Source organism: Bufo gargarizans, chromosome 4, assembly GCF_014858855.1.
Source record: "Bufo gargarizans isolate SCDJY-AF-19 chromosome 4, ASM1485885v1, whole genome shotgun sequence".
Taxonomy (NCBI): domain Eukaryota; kingdom Metazoa; phylum Chordata; class Amphibia; order Anura; family Bufonidae; genus Bufo; species Bufo gargarizans.
The window spans coordinates 38,071,898-38,095,333 of record NC_058083.1 but is presented as its reverse complement, the minus strand read 5'-3'; the positions used below and the strand labels follow the sequence as shown (position 1 = coordinate 38,095,333).

At 44.7% G+C, this 23,436-nt stretch overlaps 1 protein-coding gene across 1 annotated transcript in view; it reads right to left on the bottom strand.

The window, feature by feature from the left end:
- Positions 1-1,310: 1,310 nt before the first annotated feature.
- Positions 1,311-23,436, bottom strand: part of LOC122934229 (cytochrome P450 2K1-like) — a 46,431-nt gene continuing 24,305 nt past the window's right edge. Inside the window, exons 8-10 of the mRNA XM_044289539.1 lie at positions 19,164-19,348; positions 3,991-4,132; positions 1,311-2,610 (exon numbers count right to left, since the gene is read on the bottom strand). Coding sequence (XP_044145474.1) covers positions 2,432-2,610; positions 3,991-4,132; positions 19,164-19,348 — 506 coding nt within the window. The 3' untranslated portion in view covers positions 1,311-2,431. The remainder of the gene's footprint in view (positions 2,611-3,990; positions 4,133-19,163; positions 19,349-23,436) is intronic.

Genomic DNA, 23,436 nt, shown 5'->3' with positions numbered 1-23,436 from the left:
GCTGGACTACTGGACAGCCAAACTGGATTTGTGGCCACAACTGGCCGAGTTTGCCCGGCCAGTAGTGTGGCATCAGAGCGGGTGTTTACTGCGGCGGAGGTCATAGTTACCCCAAGAAGAACTCACCTGTCCACCCAAAATGTGGAGAGACTGATCTTTGTCAAGATGAATCAGGCATGGATCAGCCAGGATTTCCAACCATCAATTCCTGATGCATCAGACTAGACCATCCATGGTGCCACACCAACACTTTGACAAAAGAGACTGGTTTCTTCTGGCTACATAACTCAACTACTATACTAATGCTGCCACCCGCCTGATGCCACACATCTGATTCCAAGTGCTCCTTCTGTCACCCACCATCTTCAGAGGGTACTGGGGTTGCCTCTTGATGCTGCTGCCGCCTCCACACAATGTCACCCTGCCACTCTGTGGACTCCTGATGCTGCAGCCACTTCCACACTATGTCACCTTGCCAATCTGTGCCCTCCTCATGCTGTCGCCACCTCCAGACTCTGTCATTGTGCCACTCTGCGCCCTCCTCATGCTGTCGCCACCTCCAGACTCTGTCATTGTGCCACTCTGGTCTTCTTATGCTGCTGCCACCTCCACACTATGTTACCTTGCCACTCTGTGGCCTCCTAATGCTTCCACGCCCTCCAGACTCTATCATTGTGCCACTCTGTGACCTCCTAATGCTGCCTCCACCTCCAGTCTCTGTCTTTCTGACACTCTGTGGTCTCCTCATGCTGCTGACTGCCCAAATAAGTGAAGTGTGCAGTGATTCTAAGAGCGACGCCTGTCATCTGCATGTTATACGGACAGTTTTATTTCACTACCAAAGCAGACTCCCCATGCATGTTACTGAAAGGCACAGCGTTCTACACCACTATAGAGGCTCTCTGCAGCCAGGAAATAGCAGTTTTTAATGCGATTCGCTGCAAATGTATTCATATCTAACCAAATTTTTTCTAAAAAATTTGGCGAACCGGCGAATCAGATTTTTTATTCTGGTCACAGACACCAACCAAACCCTGTACAGTCTGATTTGGCAGATACATTCCCTCCAATGTTTCCCCTATTTTATGCTTAACATACATTTGATAAGTTATCAAGTACTAAAGGAAATATGTGAGTGCAATTTCAGACTACACTGGGTTTGATTGTTGTCTTTTACCACAGAGATGCACAATGTAGGCCTCTATAGAATCTGTAGAAATAAAACAGTAGGACATTTTTAATAAAGACCTGCTGCAAAGCTGCTTTATTGCTCATTTTATATGTAAAGGGGTAATAAATGAAATGTTTGCACACAACTTTTATCTTTTCATTCTACAGTGAGCAAAACTTACTGTATTGGTTCAGACTGAAATGCCCCTTCCTAAGCAATGAATTTTGAAGGTGCATGGATAGAGACCAATAAGCAGAGACAACCACACATTTGTTGCTTTGCTTGTGTATACACTTTACTGAAAATTATCTGAAACAAGTCACAGTATATAGGTTAACCAGTTCAAGACTGTTCCATTGCCCACACATCTTTTGTCTATTTTCGTTCACATGGCTTTGAAAGCAATAGCATTTTTAAAAAAAAAAAATTTCAGTGCTTTTTTTCTTACTTCATTTTGTTTTGTAATTTTAGTTTTTTATACCCCAAAAAATGAAAGATGTTTGTTTTTCAATTTTTTTTCATATTTTAGTAGCACAAAGTGCAAATAGATTTCCAATTGTGTACACTTTCTGTTATGGTCATTTCGATATGGGGGAGATACAGTTTATGGTCGTGGCTATAAACGGCAGTGTGGTAATGTTCTCAATTGTTTCTCATTGACCATGAGACAACTGAGGAGTGATTTCAGCTCTGTAAATTTAAACTGGATGTCCTCAATTTTTTGCCATGCAGGAACTTTGTATATTCTTCTTATTCCTATTGAAGTTAAAGGGGACTTTGCACATTTTTCTAGATTGAAATTAAAGGAAGTCTGTCAGATAATTTAGCCCTACCAAACCACTGTCCACATTTAGTAGGACATTTAGCAACATGTTCATGGCATCTTTATTTCTGAGAAAATCAAGATTTATCCATTATGCAAATTCAGTTGGACGTGGCAGAAGGACAATCCCCTTTCTGGCAATGCTTTAGTTCTTGTTTGTATGCCTTGTCTAACATCTCCCCCATGGCCTGAGTGACAGCACCAGTACTTCTGACATCACAAGAATCATGTTAAGTCCGTTGATATATCACATTTGTAACCAGCCTAGCACATTTGCTGTTGCCCACAAAAAAGATCATAATGTGCAACTGGAGGACTTATAACAACTGTCCCGCATACAAGATTTCAGTGAGTTTTGTGGTGGCATTGCCTTATTAATCGGGGCACAGGAAGATGTTAGACAAAGCTTGCATGCAAAACTCAACTAAAAACATGTTCTAGGAGCGGGGTATAGCACACATTTCATAAGATTTAGGACCATTTGTTGAGGACAGTGCGGGGTTCAAGTCCAGTATTGCTCCAGGTTGGGGCTGGAATGTGAAGTTCTGTAGCAAAGTGGTGAAGAAGAGAAAGAGCTCCATTTTGGCCAAGGTCTCACCTGCACAACTTCTCTTACCTGGCAGTAAAAAAAGGTACAAAAACATAAATATTAGATACTGAGCTAACACAAAGTTAGCCATACATCTATAATTTAATTTTTTTAGAATTAAAATGATACATGTAAGTGGAAATTGAGAGAGTGTGAAATTAATATTAAAGGGGTTTTCTAAGATTTTTATATTGATGAATTATGCTCAGGATAAGTCATGAATATCAGAGGGACCACAAGTAAATGATCAGTGGAGGTCCAATATTCGGGACCCATGATGATCATCTGTTTGAGGAGGTCATGACACTCCTGTGAACGCAGCAATCTCCTTAGAGCTTACCAAGCATAGCGCCACCCATTGGATAGTGACTGTGCTTGTTATTGCAGCTCAGCTCTATTTACTTGAATGGGACTGAGCTGCATTTAGGCCATGTGACTAATGACCATGACCTCACTGACCTAGCAAGAGCCCACAACATTCCTATTTAAGCAGCTGATCGGAGGGGTTGCCAGGAGACAAACTATAGCCATAGTAGCCCAGTGGCATGGGGCCCAGAGATTTATTTTTTGTGAAATTTTTATTTGTAGTGCAGTGTTCCTCCTTGTATGCATTTGATGCTGGTTGTATAACTCTAACTGGGCATGAATATCCCAAAACACTATTGGAAAATGACCTCATGTGGGTTGGGTTTGTGGTCTATATATCCAATGTGTTTTGGACACAGAACCCTCTTACTAGCTACCATGTAGGATACCTGTCTTATCTGAGACCTGTTGTGGACCCATGTACTAACTTTAGTAGAAACGCATGTGGGTGGACCTAGGGAAATCTTAGGGTATAGGTAGGGTTCATTCTATGGGTTACTAATTTTAGAGCATGTTTCTCTATCTCCACTAAGGGCAAGTGACAGTTAACACTATCCCTGGGGAATACCCTATCTTTTTCTTGCCCTTCGGACAATTCCTTGACCATTGCATCAATGAAACATCACCACCAGCCACTGTATACAGTGTGTTACCAGAGACCATTTCAAGATCAATCTGTGAAGCCTGCAACAGTGAATATTTGTGGGTAGTGAGTTGTATTATCTAAATACGGTTACAGTTTGTGTATCACGGTGCACATATGCTTTTCGGTGCCAAATGATGTATTTTACCCCATTTGTATTATAACTGGGCTTTGAGTATATGTAAATAGTAGCAACACTTTGACCACGTTAACTGGAGATACACACTGCCAAAGTCTAAGGCAATTTACAGGTGTTCTATTTAGTACAGTTTTAATTTTATTTATTAAAAGTCATATTATATGTGAATGCATTTCCCTTTTTTGGTGATGTCTGTGATAAGACAACCTCTGAAGAGTGGAAAAACCTTGATAATTCTAATGAAGCATAATATTGTTACCTATAGAGAATGGTATGAAGGCCTCAATCTTCTTCAGTTTTCCTTCTGAGTCAAGAAAGTGTTCAGGGTAAAACTCATTGGGTTTCTCAAAGTAAGTTTCATCTCTTAGCGCTGAGTGCAGTAATGGGATTACAACTGTGCCCTGGGAGGTTCAAAGAGATACGTATTATACAGGGTACACATTCAGAGGTTAAGACGTCCTATTCATTCATTTAGAATGGCAAATTTAACATTTCATCTTTTTTGTCAAGATCTAAAAATCCCAATTATAGAACATTACGTTTATAAAGATGATCAACAAGGTTTTCAACCAAACCTTCCCCATCAATGACTCAATTTTCTTTCAAGACAAAGTTAGCACATTATTTTCACATGACAGTGAAACTCTTGATAGGTTGCAAAACATAGCACAACCACTGGATGGCCACATATAGAAACTTCTACCGTCTACATCTCATGACCAAGTATCATAAAATTTAAAGCGGCTCATCTTGCACCACATATCTCAGGATATGTTGAGCCAAAAGAAGATTCACAGCTGAACATACATAATACAAGTGTATTACTGTACAGCAACGGGCGCACGGCGTCATAGCAACCAATGATGCCGTGCTCTCCAGCACTCAGCAGGAATCCAGGCCGGTATCTCACGGTCCGTGTTCCACGGACGTGTGCATGAGGCTTAAAACAGAAAAATGCCGCGTAAGATCTGTAATTAGAGTTGAGCGAACACCTGGATGTTCGGGTTCGAGAAGTTCGGCCGAACATCCCGGAAATGTTCGGGTTCGGGATCCGAACCCGATCCGAACTTCGTCCCGAACCCGAACCCCATTGAAGTCAATGGGGACCCGAACTTTTCGGCACTAAAAAGGCTGTAAAACAGCCCAGGAAAGAGCTAGAGGGCTGCAAAAGGCAGCAACATGTAGGTAAATCCCCTGCAAACAAATGTGGATAGGGAAATGAATTAAAATAAAAATTAAATAAATAAAAATTAACCAAAATCAATTGGAGAGAGGTTCCATAGCAGAGAATCTGGCTTCCCGTCACCCACCACTGGAACAGTCCATTCTCAGATATTTAGGCCCCGGCACCCAGGCAGAGGAGAGAGGTCCCGTAACAGAGAATCTGTCTTCATGTCAGCAGAGAATTAGTCTGCATGTCATAGCAGAGAATGAGGCTTCACGTCAGCCACCACTGCAACAGTCCATTGGCATATATTTAGGCCCAGCACCCAGGCAGAGGAGGGAGGTCCCGTAACAGAGAATCTGTCTTCATGTCAGCAGAGAATTAGTCTGCATGTCATAGCAGAGAATGAGGCTTCACGTCAGCCACCACTGCAACAGTCCATTGGCATATATTTAGGCCCAGCACACACACAGGCAGAGGAGAGAGGTCCCGTAACAGAGAATCTGGCTTCATGTCAGCAGAGAATCAGTCTGCATGTCATAGCAGAGAATGAGGCTTCACGTCAGCCACCACTGCAACAGTCCATTGGCATATATTTAGGCCCAGCACACACACAGGCAGAGGAGAGAGGTCCCGTAACAGAGAATCTGGCTTCATGTCAGCAGAGAATCAGTCTGCATGTCATAGCAGAGAATGAGGCTTCACGTCAGCCACCACTGCAACAGTCCATTGGCATATATTTAGGCCCAGCACCCAGGCAGAGGAGGGAGGTCCCGTAACAGAGAATCTGTCTTCATGTCAGCAGAGAATTAGTCTGCATGTCATAGCAGAGAATGAGGCTTCACGTCAGCCACCACTGCAACAGTCCATTGGCATATATTTAGGCCCAGCACCCAGGCAGAGGAGGGAGGTCCCGTAACAGAGAATCTGTCTTCATGTCAGCAGAGAATTAGTCTGCATGTCATAGCAGAGAATGAGGCTTCACGTCAGCCACCACTGCAACAGTCCATTGGCATATATTTAGGCCCAGCACACACACAGGCAGAGGAGAGAGGTCCCGTAACAGAGAATCTGGCTTCATGTCAGCAGAGAATCAGTCTGCATGTCATAGCAGAGAATGAGGCTTCACGTCAGCCACCACTGCAACAGTCCATTGGCATATATTTAGGCCCAGCACCCAGGCAGAGGAGGGAGGTCCCGTAACAGAGAATCTGTCTTCATGTCAGCAGAGAATTAGTCTGCATGTCATAGCAGAGAATGAGGCTTCACGTCAGCCACCACTGCAACAGTCCATTGTCATAAATTTAGGCCCAGCACCCAGGCAGAGGAGAGAGGTCCCGTAACAGACAATCTGGCTTCATGTCAGCAGAGAATTAGTCTGCATGTCATAGCAGAGAATGAGGCTTCACGTCAGCCACCACTGCAACAGTCCATTGTCATAAATTTAGGCCCAGCACCCAGGCAGAGGAGAGAGGTCCCGTAACAGACAATCTGGCTTCATGTCAGCAGAGAATTAGTCTGCATGTCATAGCAGAGAATGAGGCTTCACGTCAGCCACCACTGCAACAGTCCATTGGCATATATTTAGGCCTAGCACACAGGCAGAGGAGAGAGGTCCCGTAACAGACAATCTGGCTTCATGTCAGCAGAGAATCAGTCTGCATGTCATAGCAGAGAATGAGGCTTCACGTCACCCACCACTGCAACAGTCCATTGGCATATATTTAGGCCTAGCACACAGGCAGAGCAGAGAGGTCCCGTAACAGACAATCTGGCTTCATGACAGCAGAGAATCAGTCTGCATGTCATAGCAGAGAATGAGGCTTCACGTCACCCACCACTGCAACAGTCCATTGGCATATATTTAGGCCTAGCACACAGGCAGAGCAGAGAGGTCCCGTAACAGACAATCTGGCTTCATGTCAGCAGAGAATCAGTCTGCATGTCATAGCAGAGAATCAGGCTTCACGTCAGCCACCACTGCAACAGTCCATTGTCATAAATTTAGGCCCAGCACCCAGGCAGAGGAGAGAGGTCCCGTAACAGACAATCTGGCTTCATGTCAGCAGAGAATTAGTCTGCATGTCATAGCAGAGAATCAGGCTTCATGTCAGCCACCACTGCAACAGTCCATTGGCATATATTTAGGCCTAGCACACAGGCAGAGGAGAGGTTCATTCAACTTTGGTTAGCCTCGCAATATAATGGTAAAATGAAAATAAAAATAGGATTGAATGAGGAAGTGCCCTGGAGTCCAATAATATATGGTTATGGGGAGGTAGTTAATGTCTAATCTGGACAAGGGACGGACAAGTCCTGTGGGATCCATGCCTGGTTCATTTTTATGAACGTCAGCTTGTCCACATTGGCTGTAGACAGGCGGCTGCGTTTGTCTGTAATGACGCCCCCTGCCGTGCTGAATACACGTTCAGACAAAACGCTGGCTGCCGGGCAGGCCAGCACCTCCAAGGCATAAAAGGCTAGCTCTGGCCACGTGGACAATTTAGAGACCCAGAAGTTGAATGGGGCCGAACCATCAGTCAGTACGTGGAGGGGTGTGCACACGTACTGTTCCACCATGTTAGTGAAATGTTGCCTCCTGCTAACACGTTGCGTATCAGGTGGTGGTGCAGTTAGCTGTGGCGTGTTGACAAAAGTTTTCCACATCTCTGCCATGCTAACCCTGCCCTCAGAGGAGCTGGCCGTGACACAGCTGCCTTGGCGACCTCTTGCTCCTCCTCTGCCTTGGCCTTGGGCTTCCACTTGTTCCCCTGTGACATTTGGGAATGCTCTCAGTAGCGCGTCTACCAACGTGCGCTGGTACTCGCGCATCTTCCTATCACGCTCCAGTGCAGGAAGTAAGGTGGGCACATTGTCTTTGTAGCGTGGATCCAGCAGGGTGGCAACCCAGTAGTCCGCACAGGTTAAAATGTGGGCAACTCTGCTGTCGTTGCGCAGGCACTGCAGCATGTAGTCGCTCATGTGTGCCAGGCTGCCCAGGGATAAGGACAAGCTGTCCTCTGTGGGAGGCGTATCGTCATCGTCCTGCCTTTCCCCCCAGCCACGCACCAGTGATGGACCCGAGCTGCGTTGGGTGCCACCCCGCTGTGACCATGCTTCATCCTCATCCTCCTCCACCTCCTCCTCATCCTCGTCCTCCTCGTCCTCCAGTAGTGGGCCCTGGCTGGCCACATTTGTACCTGGCCTCTGCTGTTGCCAAAAACCTCCCTCTGAGTCACTTCGAAGAGACTGGCCTGAAAGTGCTAAAAATGACCCCTCTTCCTCCTCCTCCTCCTCCTCCTCCTGGGCCACCTCCTCTTCCATCATCGCCCTAAGTGTTTTCTCAAGGAGACATAGAAGTGGTATTGTAACGCTGATAACGGTGTCATCGCCACTGGCCATGTTGGTGGAGTACTCGAAACAGCGCAACAGGGCACACAGGTCTCGCATGGAGGCCCAGTCATTGGTGGTGAAGTGGTGCTGTTCTGTAGTGCGACTGACCCGTGCGTGCTGCAGCTGAAACTCCACTATGGCCTGCTGCTGCTCGCACAGTCTGTCCAGCATGTGCAAGGTGGAGTTCCACCTGGTGGGCACGTCGCATATGAGGCGGTGAGCGGGAAGGCCGAAGTTACGCTGTAGCGCAGACAGGCGAGCAGCAGCAGGATGTGAACGCCGGAAGCGCGAACAGACGGCCCGCACTTTATGCAGCAGCTCTGACATGTCGGGGTAGTTGTGAATGAACTTCTGCACCACCAAATTCAGCACATGCGCCAAGCAAGGGATGTGCGTCAAATTGGCTAGTCCCAGAGCTGCAACGAGATTTCGCCCATTATCACACACCACCAGGCCGGGCTTGAGGCTCACCGGCAGCAACCACTCGTCGGTCTGTTGTTCTATACCCCGCCACAACTCCTGTGCGGTGTGGGGCCTGTCCCCCAAACATATGAGTTTCAGAATGGCCTGCTGACGTTTACCCCGGGCTGTGCTGAAGTTGGTGGTGAAGGTGTGTGGCTGACTGGATGAGCAGGTGGAAGAAGAGGAGGAGGAAGCCGAGAAGGAGGAGGTGGCAACAGGAGGCAAAGAATGTTGCCCTGCGATCCTTGGCGGCGGAAGGACGTGCGCCAAACAGCTCTCCGCCTGGGGCCCAGCTGCCACTACATTTACCCAGTGTGCAGTTAGGGAGATATAGCGTCCCTGGCCGTGCTTACTGGTCCACGTATCTGTGGTTAGGTGGACCTTGCCACAGATGGCGTTGCGCAGTGCACACTTGATTTTATCGGATACTTGGTTGTGCAGGGAAGGCACGGCTCTCTTGGAGAAGTAGTGCCGGCTGGGAACAACATACTGTGGGACAGCAAGCGACATGAGCTGTTTGAAGCTGTCTGTGTCCACCAGCCTAAATGACAGCATTTCATAGGCCAGTAGTTTAGAAATGCTGGCATTCAGGGCCAGGGATCGAGGGTGGCTAGGTGGGAATTTACGCTTTCTATCAAATGTTTGTGAGATGGAGAGCTGAACGCTGGCGTGTGACATGGTTGAGACGCTTGGTGACGGAGGTGGTGGTGGTGGTGTTGGTGGTACATCCCCTGTTTGCTGGGCGGCAGGTGCCAACGTTCCTCCAGAGGCGGAGGAAGAGGCCGAGGCGGCAGCAGCAGAATAGGCCGAGGCGGCAGCAGCAGAAGAGGTAGCAGGGGGAGCCTGAGTGACTTCCTTGGTTTTAAGGTGTTTACTCCACTGCAGTTCATGCTTTGCATGCAGGTGCCTGGTCATGCAGGTTGTGCTCAGGTTCAGAACGTTAATGCCTCGCTTCAGGCTCTGATGGCACAGCGTGCAAACCACTCGGGTCTTGTCGTCAGCACATTGTTTGAAGAAGTGCCATGCCAGGGAACTCCTTGAAGCTGCCTTTGGGGTGCTCGGTCCCAGATGGCGGCGGTCAGTAGCAGGCGGAGTCTCTTGGCGGCGGGTGTTCTGCTTTTGCCCACTGCTCCCTCTTTTGCTACGCTGTTGGCTCGGTCTCACCACTGCCTCTTCCTCCGAACTGTGAAAGTCAGTGGCACGACCTTCATTCCATGTGGGGTCTAGGACCTCATCGTCCCCTGCATCGTCTTCCACCCAGTCTTGATCCCTGACCTCCTGTTCAGTCTGCACACTGCAGAAAGACGCAGCAGTTGGCACCTGTGTTTCGTCATCATCAGAGACATGCTGAGGTGGTATTCCCATGTCCTCATCATCAGGAAACATAAGTGGTTGTGCGTCAGTGCATTCTATGTCTTTCACCGCTGGGGAAGGGCTAGGTGGATGCCCTTGGGAAACCCTGCCAGCGGAGTCTTCAAACAGCATAAGAGACTGCTGCATAACTTGAGGCTGAGACAGTTTCCCTGGTATGCATGGGGGTGATGTGACAGACTGATGGGGTTGGTTTTCAGGCGCCATCTGTGCGCTTTCTGCAGAAGACTGGGTGGGAGATAATGTGAACGTGCTGGATCCACTGTCGGCCACCCAATTGACTAATGCCTGTACCTGCTCAGGCCTTACCATCCTTAGAACGGCATTGGGCCCCACCATATATCGCTGTAAATTCTGGCGGCTACTGGGACCTGAGGTAGTTGGTACACTAGGACGTGTGGATGTGGCAGAACGGCCACGTCCTCTCCCAGCACCAGAGGGTCCACTAACACCACCACGACCATGTCCACGTCCGCGTCCCTTACTAGATGTTTTTCTCATTGTTATGGTTCACCACAACAACAAATATATTATTTGGCCCAATGTATTGTATTCAAATTCAGCGGGATATAAATTTGAGGCCTAGTATTTAGGCGCTGGGTGACCGGTATGGATTTAGTGACAGAATTAGACTTGGAAATGCACAGTAGCGGGTGTGTGAAGTTATTCTGAATGTCCCTATGTGCACCTTCAATATGATCTACCCTTTTAGGGATAGATTTCAAATAGCTCTGATATAGCAGAAACCACTAAATTATGAAATTGCTAAATTGGGAATTGTATTTCAACCCAGAACAAGAAATGTGCTTGAACGGACACTAAATAACTCGCCCAGCTACAGCACTAAGGACAGATTTAGCTGGATATAAATTTGAGGCCTAGTATTTAGGCGCTGGGTGACAGGTATGGGTTTAGTGACAGAATTAGACTTGGAAATGCACAGTAGCGGGTGTGTGAAGTTATTCTGAATGTCCCTATGTGCACCTTCAATATGATCTACCCTTTTAGGGATAGATTTCAAATAGCTCTGATATAGCAGAAACCACTAAATTATGAAATTGCTAAATTGGGAATTGTATTTCAACCCAGAACAAGAAATGTGCTTGAACGGACACTAAATAACTCGCCCAGCTACAGCACTAAGGACAGATTTAGCTGGATATAAATTTGAGGCCTAGTATTTAGGCGCTGGGTGACCGGTATGGATTTAGTGACAGAATTAGACTTGGAAATACACAGTAGCGGGTGTGTGTGAAGTTATTCTGAATGACCCAATGTGCACCTTGAATATTATATACCCTTTTAGGGATAGATTTCAAATAGCTCTGATATAGCAGAAACCACTAAATTATGAAATTGCTAAATTGGGAATTGTATTTCAACCCAGAACAAGAAATGTGCTTGAACGGACACTAAATAACTCGCCCAGCTACAGCACTAAGGACAGATTTAGCTGGATATAAATTTGAGGCCTAGTATTTAGGCGCTGGGTGACAGGTATGGGTTTAGTGACAGAATTAGACTTGGAAATACACAGTAGCGGGTGTGTGAAGTTATTCTGAATGTCCCTATGTGCACCTTCAATATGATCTACCCTTTTAGGGATAGATTTCAAATAGCTCTGATATAGCAGAAACCACTAAATTATGAAATTGCTAAATTGGGAATTGTATTTCAACCCAGAACAAGAAATGTGCTTGAACGGACACTAAATAACTCGCCCAGCTACAGCACTAAGGACAGATTTAGCTGGATATAAATTTGAGGCCTAGTATTTAGGCGCTGGGTGACAGGTATGGGTTTAGTGACAGAATTAGACTTGGAAATGCACAGTAGCGGGTGTGTGAAGTTATTCTGAATGTCCCTATGTGCACCTTCAATATGATCTACCCTTTTAGGGATAGATTTCAAATAGCTCTGATATAGCAGAAACCACTAAATTATGAAATTGCTAAATTGGGAATTGTATTTCAACCCAGAACAAAAAATGTGCTTTGACGGACACTAAATAACTTTCCCAGCCACAACAGGACAGCGTTAACGAGAGATTTAGCAGGATATAAATTTGAGGCCTAGTATTTAGGCGCTGGGTGACCGGTATGGATTTAGTGACAGAATTAGACTTGGAAATACACAGTAGCGGGTGTGTGTGAAGTTATTCTGAATGACCCAATGTGCACCTTGAATATTATATACCCTTTTAGGGATAGATTTCAAATAGCTCTGATATAGCAGAAACCACTAAATTATGAAATTGCTAAATTGGGAATTGTATTTCAACCCAGAACAAGAAATGTGCTTGAACGGACACTAAATAACTCGCCCAGCTACAGCACTAAGGACAGATTTAGCTGGATATAAATTTGAGGCCTAGTATTTAGGCGCTGGGTGACAGGTATGGGTTTAGTGACAGAATTAGACTTGGAAATACACAGTAGCGGGTGTGTGAAGTTATTCTGAATGTCCCTATGTGCACCTTCAATATGATCTACCCTTTTAGGGATAGATTTCAAATAGCTCTGATATAGCAGAAACCACTAAATTATGAAATTGCTAAATTGGGAATTGTATTTCAACCCAGAACAAGAAATGTGCTTGAACGGACACTAAATAACTCGCCCAGCTACAGCACTAAGGACAGATTTAGCTGGATATAAATTTGAGGCCTAGTATTTAGGCGCTGGGTGACAGGTATGGGTTTAGTGACAGAATTAGACTTGGAAATGCACAGTAGCGGGTGTGTGAAGTTATTCTGAATGTCCCTATGTGCACCTTCAATATGATCTACCCTTTTAGGGATAGATTTCAAATAGCTCTGATATAGCAGAAACCACTAAATTATGAAATTGCTAAATTGGGAATTGTATTTCAACCCAGAACAAAAAATGTGCTTTGACGGACACTAAATAACTTTCCCAGCCACAACAGGACAGCGTTAACGAGAGATTTAGCAGGATATAAATTTGAGGCCTAGTATTTAGGCGCTGGGTGACAGGTATGGGTTTAGTGACAGAATTAGACTTGGAAATACACAGTAGCGGGTGTGTGTGAAGTTATTCTGAATGACCCAATGTGCACCTTGAATATTATATACCCTTTTAGGGATAGATTTCAAATAGCTCTGATATAGCAGAAACCACTAAATTATGAAATTGCTAAATTGGGAATTGTATTTCAACCCAGAACAAGAAATGTGCTTGAACGGACACTAAATAACTCGCCCAGCTACAGCACTAAGGACAGATTTAGCTGGATATAAATTTGAGGCCTAGTATTTAGGCGCTGGGTGACCGGTATGGATTTAGTGACAGAATTAGACTTGGAAATACACAGTAGCGGGTGTGTGTGAAGTTATTCTGAATGACCCAATGTGCACCTTGAATATTATATACCCTTTTAGGGATAGATTTCAAATAGCTCTGATATAGCAGAAACCACTAAATTATGAAATTGCTAAATTGGGAATTGTATTTCAACCCAGAACAAGAAATGTGCTTGAACGGACACTAAATAACTCGCCCAGCTACAGCACTAAGGACAGATTTAGCTGGATATAAATTTGAGGCCTAGTATTTAGGCGCTGGGTGACCGGTATGGATTTAGTGACAGAATTAGACTTGGAAATACACAGTAGCGGGTGTGTGTGAAGTTATTCTGAATGACCCAATGTGCACCTTGAATATTATATACCCTTTTAGGGATAGATTTCAAATAGCTCTGATATAGCAGAAACCACTAAATTATGAAATTGCTAAATTGGGAATTGTATTTCAACCCAGAACAAGAAATGTGCTTGAACGGACACTAAATAACTCGCCCAGCTACAGCACTAAGGACAGATTTAGCTGGATATAAATTTGAGGCCTAGTATTTAGGCGCTGGGTGACAGGTATGGGTTTAGTGACAGAATTAGACTTGGAAATGCACAGTAGCGGGTGTGTGAAGTTATTCTGAATGTCCCTATGTGCACCTTCAATATGATCTACCCTTTTAGGGATAGATTTCAAATAGCTCTGATATAGCAGAAACCACTAAATTATGAAATTGCTAAATTGGGAATTGTATTTCAACCCAGAACAAAAAATGTGCTTTGACGGACACTAAATAACTTTCCCAGCCACAACAGTACAGCGGTGGGTAACGAGAGATTTAGAGGGAATTAAATTTGAGGCCTAGTATTTAGGCGCTGGGTGACAGGTATGGGTTTAGTGACAGAATTAGACTTGGAAATACACAGTAGCGGGTGTGTGTGAAGTTATTCTGAATGACCCAATGTGCACCTTGAATATTATATACCCTTTTAGGGATAGATTTCAAATAGCTCTGATATAGCAGAAACCACTAAATTATGAAATTGCTAAATTGGGAATTGTATTTCAACCCAGAACAAGAAATGTGCTTGAACGGACACTAAATAACTCGCCCAGCTACAGCACTAAGGACAGATTTAACTGGATATAAATTTGAGGCCTAGTATTTAGGCGCTGGGTGACCGGTATGGATTTAGTGACAGAATTAGACTTGGAAATACACAGTAGCGGGTGAGTGTGAAGTTATTCTGAATGACCCAATGTGCACCTTGAATATTATATACCCTTTTAGGGATAGATTTCAAATAGCTCTGATATAGCAGAAACCACTAAATTATGAAATTGCTAAATTGGGAATTGTATTTCAACCCAGAACAAGAAATGTGCTTGAACGGACACTAAATAACTCGCCCAGCTACAGCACTAAGGACAGATTTAGCTGGATATAAATTTGAGGCCTAGTATTTAGGCGCTGGGTGACCGGTATGGATTTAGTGACAGAATTAGACTTGGAAATACACAGTAGCGGGTGTGTGTGAAGTTATTCTGAATGACCCAATGTGCACCTTGAATATTATATACCCTTTTAGGGATAGATTTCAAATAGCTCTGATATAGCAGAAACCACTAAATTATGAAATTGCTAAATTGGGAATTGTATTTCAACCCAGAACAAGAAATGTGCTTGAACGGACACTAAATAACTCGCCCAGCTACAGCACTAAGGACAGATTTAGCTGGATATAAATTTGAGGCCTAGTATTTAGGCGCTGGGTGACAGGTATGGGTTTAGTGACAGAATTAGACTTGGAAATGCACAGTAGCGGGTGTGTGAAGTTATTCTGAATGTCCCTATGTGCACCTTCAATATGATCTACCCTTTTAGGGATAGATTTCAAATAGCTCTGATATAGCAGAAACCACTAAATTATGAAATTGCTAAATTGGGAATTGTATTTCAACCCAGAACAAGAAATGTGCTTGAACGGACACTAAATAACTCGCCCAGCTACAGCACTAAGGACAGATTTAGCTGGATATAAATTTGAGGCCTAGTATTTAGGCGCTGGGTGACAGGTATGGGTTTAGTGACAGAATTAGACTTGGAAATGCACAGTAGCGGGTGTGTGAAGTTATTCTGAATGTCCCTATGTGCACCTTCAATATGATCTACCCTTTTAGGGATAGATTTCAAATAGCTCTGATATAGCAGAAACCACTAAATTTTTAAATTGCTAAATTGGGAATTGTATTTCAACCCAGAACAAAAAATGTGCTTTGACGGACACTAAATAACTTTCCCAGCCACAACAGGACAGCGGTAACGAGAGATTTAGCGGGATATAAATTTGAGGCCTAGTATTTAGGCGCTGGGTGACCGGTATGGATTTAGTGACAGAATTAGACTGGGATATGGCCAAAAAATAACCACACTATTGCTGGTTAAATGCACTTGGTGATGGGCGCAGCTTGCCCCTGATGTAGTATATGGCCAAAAAATGAACAGACTATTGCTGGTTAAATGCACTTGGTGACGGGCGCAGCTTGCCCCTGATTTAGTATATGGCCAAAAAATGAACAGACTATTGCTGGTTAAATGCACTTGGTGTGATAGCTTGACCAACCACACTACTGAGGGTTAAATGCACTTGGTGACGGGCGCAGCTTGCCCCTGATGTAGTATATGGCCAAAAAATTAACAGACTATTGCTGGTTAAATGCACTTGGTGTGACAGCTTCACCCTGATGTAGGCTTTAGCCAAAAAACAAACGCACCATTGAGGGTTAAATGCACTTGGTGACAGGCGCAGCTTGCCCCTGATGTAGTATATGGCCAAAAAATAAACAGACTATTGCTGGTTAAATGCACTTGGTGTGACAGCTTCACCCTGATGTAGGCTTTAGCCAAAAAACAACCACACCATTGAGGGTTAAATGCACTTGGTCGCAGCTTGTGCTGGCGCACCACAAGACACAAAATGGCCGCCGATCACCCCAGAAAAATGTGACTGACAAACGGTCTGGGCAGCCTAAAAACAGTGAGCAATTGAGGATCAGCAGCTCAATGATCCACAGCTGCAGATCGATCAGTTAATCAAGTCCTTTGGAGGAGTTAATCTGCCTAATCTCGCCCTACTGTCGCAGCCGCAACCTCTCCCTACGCTAATCAGAGCAGAGTGACGGGCGGCGCTATGTGACTCCAGCTTAAATAGAGGCTGGGTCACATGGTGCTCTGGCCAATCACAGCCATGCCAATAGTAGGCATGGCTGTGATGGCCTCTTGGGGCAAGTAGTATGACGCTTGTTGATTGGCTGCTTTGCAGCCTTTCAAAAAGCGCCAAGAAAGCATCACAAAAGCGCGAAGAAAGCGACGAACACCGAACCCGAACCCGGACTTTTACGAAAATGTCCGGGTTCGGGTCCGTGTCACGGACACCCCAAAATTCGGTACGAACCCGAACTATACAGTTCGAGTTCGCTCATCCCTATCTGTAATCTTCAAATGAATGCCTAAAAGGTGCACCTAAAAAAAAAAAAGAGGGCTTCATATGAACCCCCAAAGTTGGGCCTTCTTTTAGGGTGTGTAATTGTGCTTAATGTATAGAATTCCTCAAAATGTCATCTTATACTATCTTATATCATCTGTGTGTGACCTAAAATACCAAACTGACAACCATGAAAATTGATTTTCCTCCACCTCGCTTAGTCATATAAGAAACAGGCAAGGTTTCTGGGAGGTTCTGTGGGTGTTAAAAGTATCCTGGTATCCTGTGAATGGGAATGAAGATGTTTGGAGGTATAAATATATACAGTGCTGCCCATAATTATTCATACCCCTGGCAAATTTTGACTTAAAGTTACTTTTATTCAACCAGCAAGTAATTTTTTGACAGAAAATGACATAGGTGTCTCTCAAAAGATAATAAGACAATGTACAAGAGGCATTATTGTGGGGAAAAAAAAAACATTTCTCAGCTTTTATTGAGCAAAAAATACAAGATGTTCCTCACTGTGGAAAATCTCAGAGGACGTGGTCGGAAGCCAAAAGTGACACATGTGCTGGCCAGAAGGATAGTTAGAGAGGTGAAAAAGAATCAAAGGATCACCGCCAAGGCCATCCTGGTGAATCTGGGCTCTGCTGGTGGCAATGTCTCAAGACAGACAATCCAACGGACACTGCACAATGCAGACCAAGGAGGACGCCACTTTTCCAGATAAGGCACACAAAAGCTTGCTTGGCCTTTGCAAAAGCTTATCTGGACAAAGAAGAAGACTTCTGGTCTTCTGTGTTATGGTCAGATGAAACAAAAATTTAATTGTTTGGTCACAATGATATTTCCTTCATTTGGCGTAAAAAAGGAGAAGCCTTCAATCCAAAGAACACCATCCCGACTGTCAAACATGGTGGTGGGAACCTAATACTTTGGGGGTGTTTTTCAGCCAATAGACCAGGGAACCTAATCACAGTAAACGGCACTATGAAAAAAAGAGCAATACATGAGGATTCTCTACGACAACATCAGGCAGGCTGCAGAGAAACTTGGCCTTGGGCACCAGTGGACATTTCAACATGACAATGACCCAAAATACAGCAAAAGTGGTGAAGAAATGGTTAGCAGACAACAACATTAACGTTTTGGAGTCCAGACTTGAATCCAAATGAGAATCTGTGGAGGGAGCTAAAGATTAGGGTGATGGCAAGAAGACCCTCCAACTTGAAAGATTTGGAGCTCATTGCTAAAGATGAATGGGCAAAAATACCTGTGGAGACATGCCAAAAAGCTGGTCTGCAATTATAGGAAGCGTTTGATTGCTGTGATAGCCAATAAAGGCTTTTCTATTGATTATTGAGAAGGGTATGAATAATTTTGGACTGGACACTTTTTGCTCAAATGTAAATAAAAGATGAGACATATATTTTTTTTTCCACAATAATGCCTCTTGTACATCGTCTTATTAGCTTTTGGGAAACACCTATGTCATTTCCCTTTAAAAAAATTACTTGCTGGTTGAATAAAAGTAACTTTGAGTCAAAATTTGCTAAGGGTATGAACAATTTTGGGCAGCACTGTATATAAAACTGTGCTGCCGTTTAAGGGCCTATTAGGAAATATGCATTTCATAAAAGAGGTTCCCTGCTCAATACCCCACTCTATTAGCCAGCTGCTAGAAAAACTCTTTGGTTACAACTTCAAGCAACAGGGGTTTCCCTGTTGCTTCAAGTTCATCTATTTACTAGCATTATTGGGGAAACTGCTATGCAAGTGCATTGCATCTCAATCTGAATTATGTTAGCTTGTTCTGGTAGCATATTCTATGTGCTTTTGTTTCCAGATTCTTAGTATCTTTTTCTAGCATAGTGTGTTATATCTGTGTATCTTGAGCTCTGTAGTCCAATGGCATTCCCATTCTGTGTCTTAAAGTTTGTCTTAACTCGGTTTTTGCTCGTCCTGTCTAACTTGCATGGTTATACTCACAACAGGATCAATTCCATCTGGTTTGTTTTGGTTCACTGATATGCATCCATTATCAACCTATAATTCAATGCCACCTTCTGTTCACTCCATTGTCATTACACCTTCACTCTGGTGGACATATTGCAACCATACAACCTAAACTTGTGATCAACTACTTACCAACGAGGGTTAGAAAATACAGAAAAACAGAAGATGATTTTCAGGCTGGCATTTTGTCATTTGGAATGAGCCTATTAATATATCTAATTCTCACCTTTGGAATAGAGTAACGTCTGAAAGTAACATCCTGAGAGGTCATATGTGGGGCACTTCCTGGTACAATGTCACCAAACCTCTGAATTTCATGAATGACAGCATCTGTATACGGCATTTCTTTTCTATGCTCTGTCTGAGGCTGAGCTGATCCAATCACCGCATCAATTTCATTTTGAACTTTTCCTGTGGGAAAAAGTATCTTCCTTATTGTCCATATTCTCAATTTTTAACTTTCATGAATAATTGAGGACATTGAGAACTATAGAATAAAAGTCTATATCCAGCTTAAAATGTCATTGTTGTAAGATTAACTTACATAAAATCCAGAAAAACGATATGATAATATTACATTACATATCTTGTACCGAGTTAAGATAGTTTCACACTAGGGGAGCAGTCTGACGGATCTCTCTGCATGCCGGCATTGCTGGAGGCTTAAAGGGAACCTGTCATGTGGATATTTGATTATAATCTAACTAATTATATACAATCATTAACTACTAAAAAGTACCTTAGATGTATTCACTTACTGGTGTGACAGATGGTTACCTCATAATATACACACAAAGATGCTGCATGTCGCATGCTAATGAGCTGATTCGAGTCCGGCGTGATGTCATTGAGTCCAGCGTATATTTAATTCAGAGCTATAGCCACTCCCCTGCCCACCTGCTGCTGATTCATATGGAAACAAACTGTCACTCAGCAGCAGGTGGGCGGGGAGTGTCAGGAGCTCATAAATATTCATGACTCATCATTATCAGCTGGAGCTTTTCAATACAAGATGTTGGCAGATTAACTGGGTCAATGAAAAAAAGTGACCCAGCATTTTGCTAAGACAATCAGTCACTTATTTATGTTGCCCTTAGTTAGGACACCATAAAACTGGTGAAAGGTTCCCTTTAAGTGTTGCCAACGCCGTACAGTCCCCATTATAGTTAATAAGCAGATATTAAGCACTAATGTGAAACTAGCCTACATTTATGCATTTAGTAAAAATCAATAAGTAAAGGTATAAAAAGATGTTTGCAAGGTAAATGAGCTGCAGGAGCAGGTATGACCACTACACTGAATGGAGTTGTGCTTCCAATTCTGTTTCACGTGCTAGTTCCTGCTTCAGAGGCTGCAAGAAACAGCTGATTATGGGGTACAGGGTGCTGGACCCCCTCTGGTTACATATTGAAGACCTATCATGAGTAGAGATGAGCAAATAAAAAAAAAAATTATAATTGAAGCCTTATAGGTCAATGTTAGCTCCAAGAAGAAGCGCACTCCTTTTGCACTTTCGGCAGCTGATTCCACATAGATGTCTACAGAACCTGTTCTATTAAACACATATACGAGGAGAGCCCCCGACAGAGTGGAGAGGGTGTCAGGAGTAAGTTTGTGTTGACGTTACTGATTATTTTGCCCTTGCTCTGATCTGTCAGAACAATAACCCCCAAAAAACGGTTCCTGTCTGTGGAGCATCCGCTTTCACTCGGTCAGCATTTGGTCAGTAATCCATCAGTATTGCTAAAGCAAAAAAAATAAATAACAGGAGTGGAACCAAAACAGAGATGATATGTGAATGGAATATTTGCTTGTATTCTGTGTTTTGTACACACTCCTGCTTTTGGCTACCAAATAATAAGCCAATCCTGATGCAAAATAGGGACCATGTCATGCAGGCCTTACAGCTGTTACATAGACAAGAGCCGTTGTGCATCTAATTTTTCCTTCCTTTTAACAGATCAGAAGAAGGGTCAAATAAATAATGATATCATCCAGGCCGAAAGGCAAAATAGTGGCCCAGTCATGAAGTGGGGAGGGTGGGAACATCATGAGAAGTCCACAGAGTGGCCCAATTACAGTGTGGAGGTGGCAGCAGCAGCATCAGGAGGCCATAGAGTGGCACAATGACAGAGTGTGAAGGTGGCAGCATTAGTAGCATCAGGAGGAGGCCACAGAGTGGCACAATGACAGTGTGGAGGTGACAGCAGCAGCATGAGACCACAGAATGACACAATGACAGAGTGTAGCAGCAGCAGCATCAGCAGGAGGCCACAGGGTGGCACAATGACAGAATGTGGAGGTGGCAGCAGCAGCATCAGGATGAGGCCACAGGGTGGCACAATGACAGTGTGAAGGTGGCAGCAGCATGTGGAGACCACAGAGTGGCACAATGAATTAGTGTGGAGGTGGATGCAGCATCAGGAGGAGGCCACGGGGTGGCATAATGACAGTGTGGATGTGGCAGCAGCAGCATCAGAAGGCCACAGAGTGGTAAGGTGCAGGCTTGTCTGTCCCACAGGGGTACAGGTGAATCCCCCGGTTGGCCCCTGAGCAAGGTGGGCCCCTAGTCTACTACCCCCTGCACAAGTGGCACATAACACAGTAGATTTATTGCAATACATATAGATAGGTAGTATACAGCACCTCAACCAATCTATGTTCATATAAAAAAAATGAGTAGATTATTTAAGAAACTACCCAGTTTATCATAGATGCATCAGGTGGCTGACATGGCTTCAAGGTACAGAGGCAGACCAACCAGTATCCTCTTTTTTGGGGGACCTACTTTCTCAAAGTCGCTGCAGGGACCCTTGTCTGCTGCTGTGTGAGCAGGTAATATTTGAATGTATCCATACGGTGGGCCCTTAAAATAAATTTTACTGGTGGGCCCTAGGCACCCCAGTCCAACACTGGTAAGGTGACATAGTGTTAAGGTAGCAGCAGAATCAGGAGACAAAAGAATGGCAAGGTAACATAGTGTGGAGGTGGCAGCAGTATCAGGAGACCACAGAGTGGCAATGTGACATAGTGTGAAGGTGGCAGCAGCATCAGGAGACCACAGAGTGGCAAGGTGACATAGTGTGGAGGTAGCATCAGCATAAGAAGACTAAATAGTGGCAAGGTGACATAGTGTGGAGGTGGCAGCAACATCAGGAGGCCACAGAGTGGCAAGGTGACATAGTGTGAAGGTGGCAGCAGCATCAGGAGACCACAGAGTGACCCGGTGACAGAGTGGTGAGGTAGGTGGCAATACCTGTACCAGATGAAAATGGTGGGTGAAAAAAATGAGCACTTGGCATCAGATGTGTGGCATCAGGCGGGTGGCAACATCAGAATAGTAGCTAAGGCAGGTAGCCAGAAAAAAACGGTTGCTTTTGATAAAGTGTTGGTGTGGCACAATGGATGATCTAGTCTGATGCATCAGGCATTGGTGGGTGGAAATCCTGGCTAATCCACACCTGATTCATCTTAACAAAGGTCAGTTTCTCCACATTTTGAGTGGACAGGCAAGTTCTTCTTGGGATATGGCTCCCGCCGGATTAAACACTAGCTCTGATGCCACACTACTGGCCGCGTAGGACAGATTTTCCAGGGCAAACTCGGCCAATTGTGGCAACAAATCCAGTTTGGCTGCCCAGTGGATCTTCATTGACGGGGAGCAGGGTGCACTCCAAGTATGCCACCACCTGCTGGTTCAGGTTCTGCTCCAGGTCTAGACGCTGCTGCTGGTGAATAGTTTCTTCACTAGGCGGCTGAACAAAGCTGCTCATCAGCGACTCTAGACTCAGGCTGCTGCTGATGGAGATGGAACTGCTCCTACCCCCCCACCCTGCCACAGCAGCCATGGCAGAGGAACGTGAGTGCAGAGGGTGCCCCCGGTCAGACCTGCCAGAGGATGGATGATGGTGCAGATAGGCAGCATCAGACTCACTACATAGGATGTCTCTATAGTAGGTCAGTTTGTCTTCCCTCTCAGCGGGTGTAAAAATTGCCCCAATTTTGGACCGGTAGCAAGGGTCCAACAAGGTGGAGAGCCAGAAATCAACCCTCTACCGAATGGTGACAATTCGGCTGTCACTACGCATGCAAATGAGCATGCATCGGGCCATTTGTGCAAGTGACTCGGAGGGACTCCCTGCCTCCTTGTCTACTGCATACTGCCACGGTGTGTCTGGGTCCTCTGCCTCATCTTCCTCATCGCTCTGTAGCTCATCTGGCTGCTCCTCCTCTCCTGTCATCTATGTAGAAAAAACACCCATTTCACTGCACATTGCTTGTGCTCCAATGTCATCCTTCTCCTCCTCCTCCTCCTCCTCCTCCTCCAGTTCAGCCCCCACAGGGCTCATGTGGCCATGAGATCTAGGTGTCACGTCTCCAGTCCTCTGAATAGACATATTTACCAGCATCTGTTTCAGGACATGAAGCAGTGGAATGACATTGTTCATTCCATAGTTCTGGTGAATGACAAATAACATGGTCTCATCACAGGGCCTGAG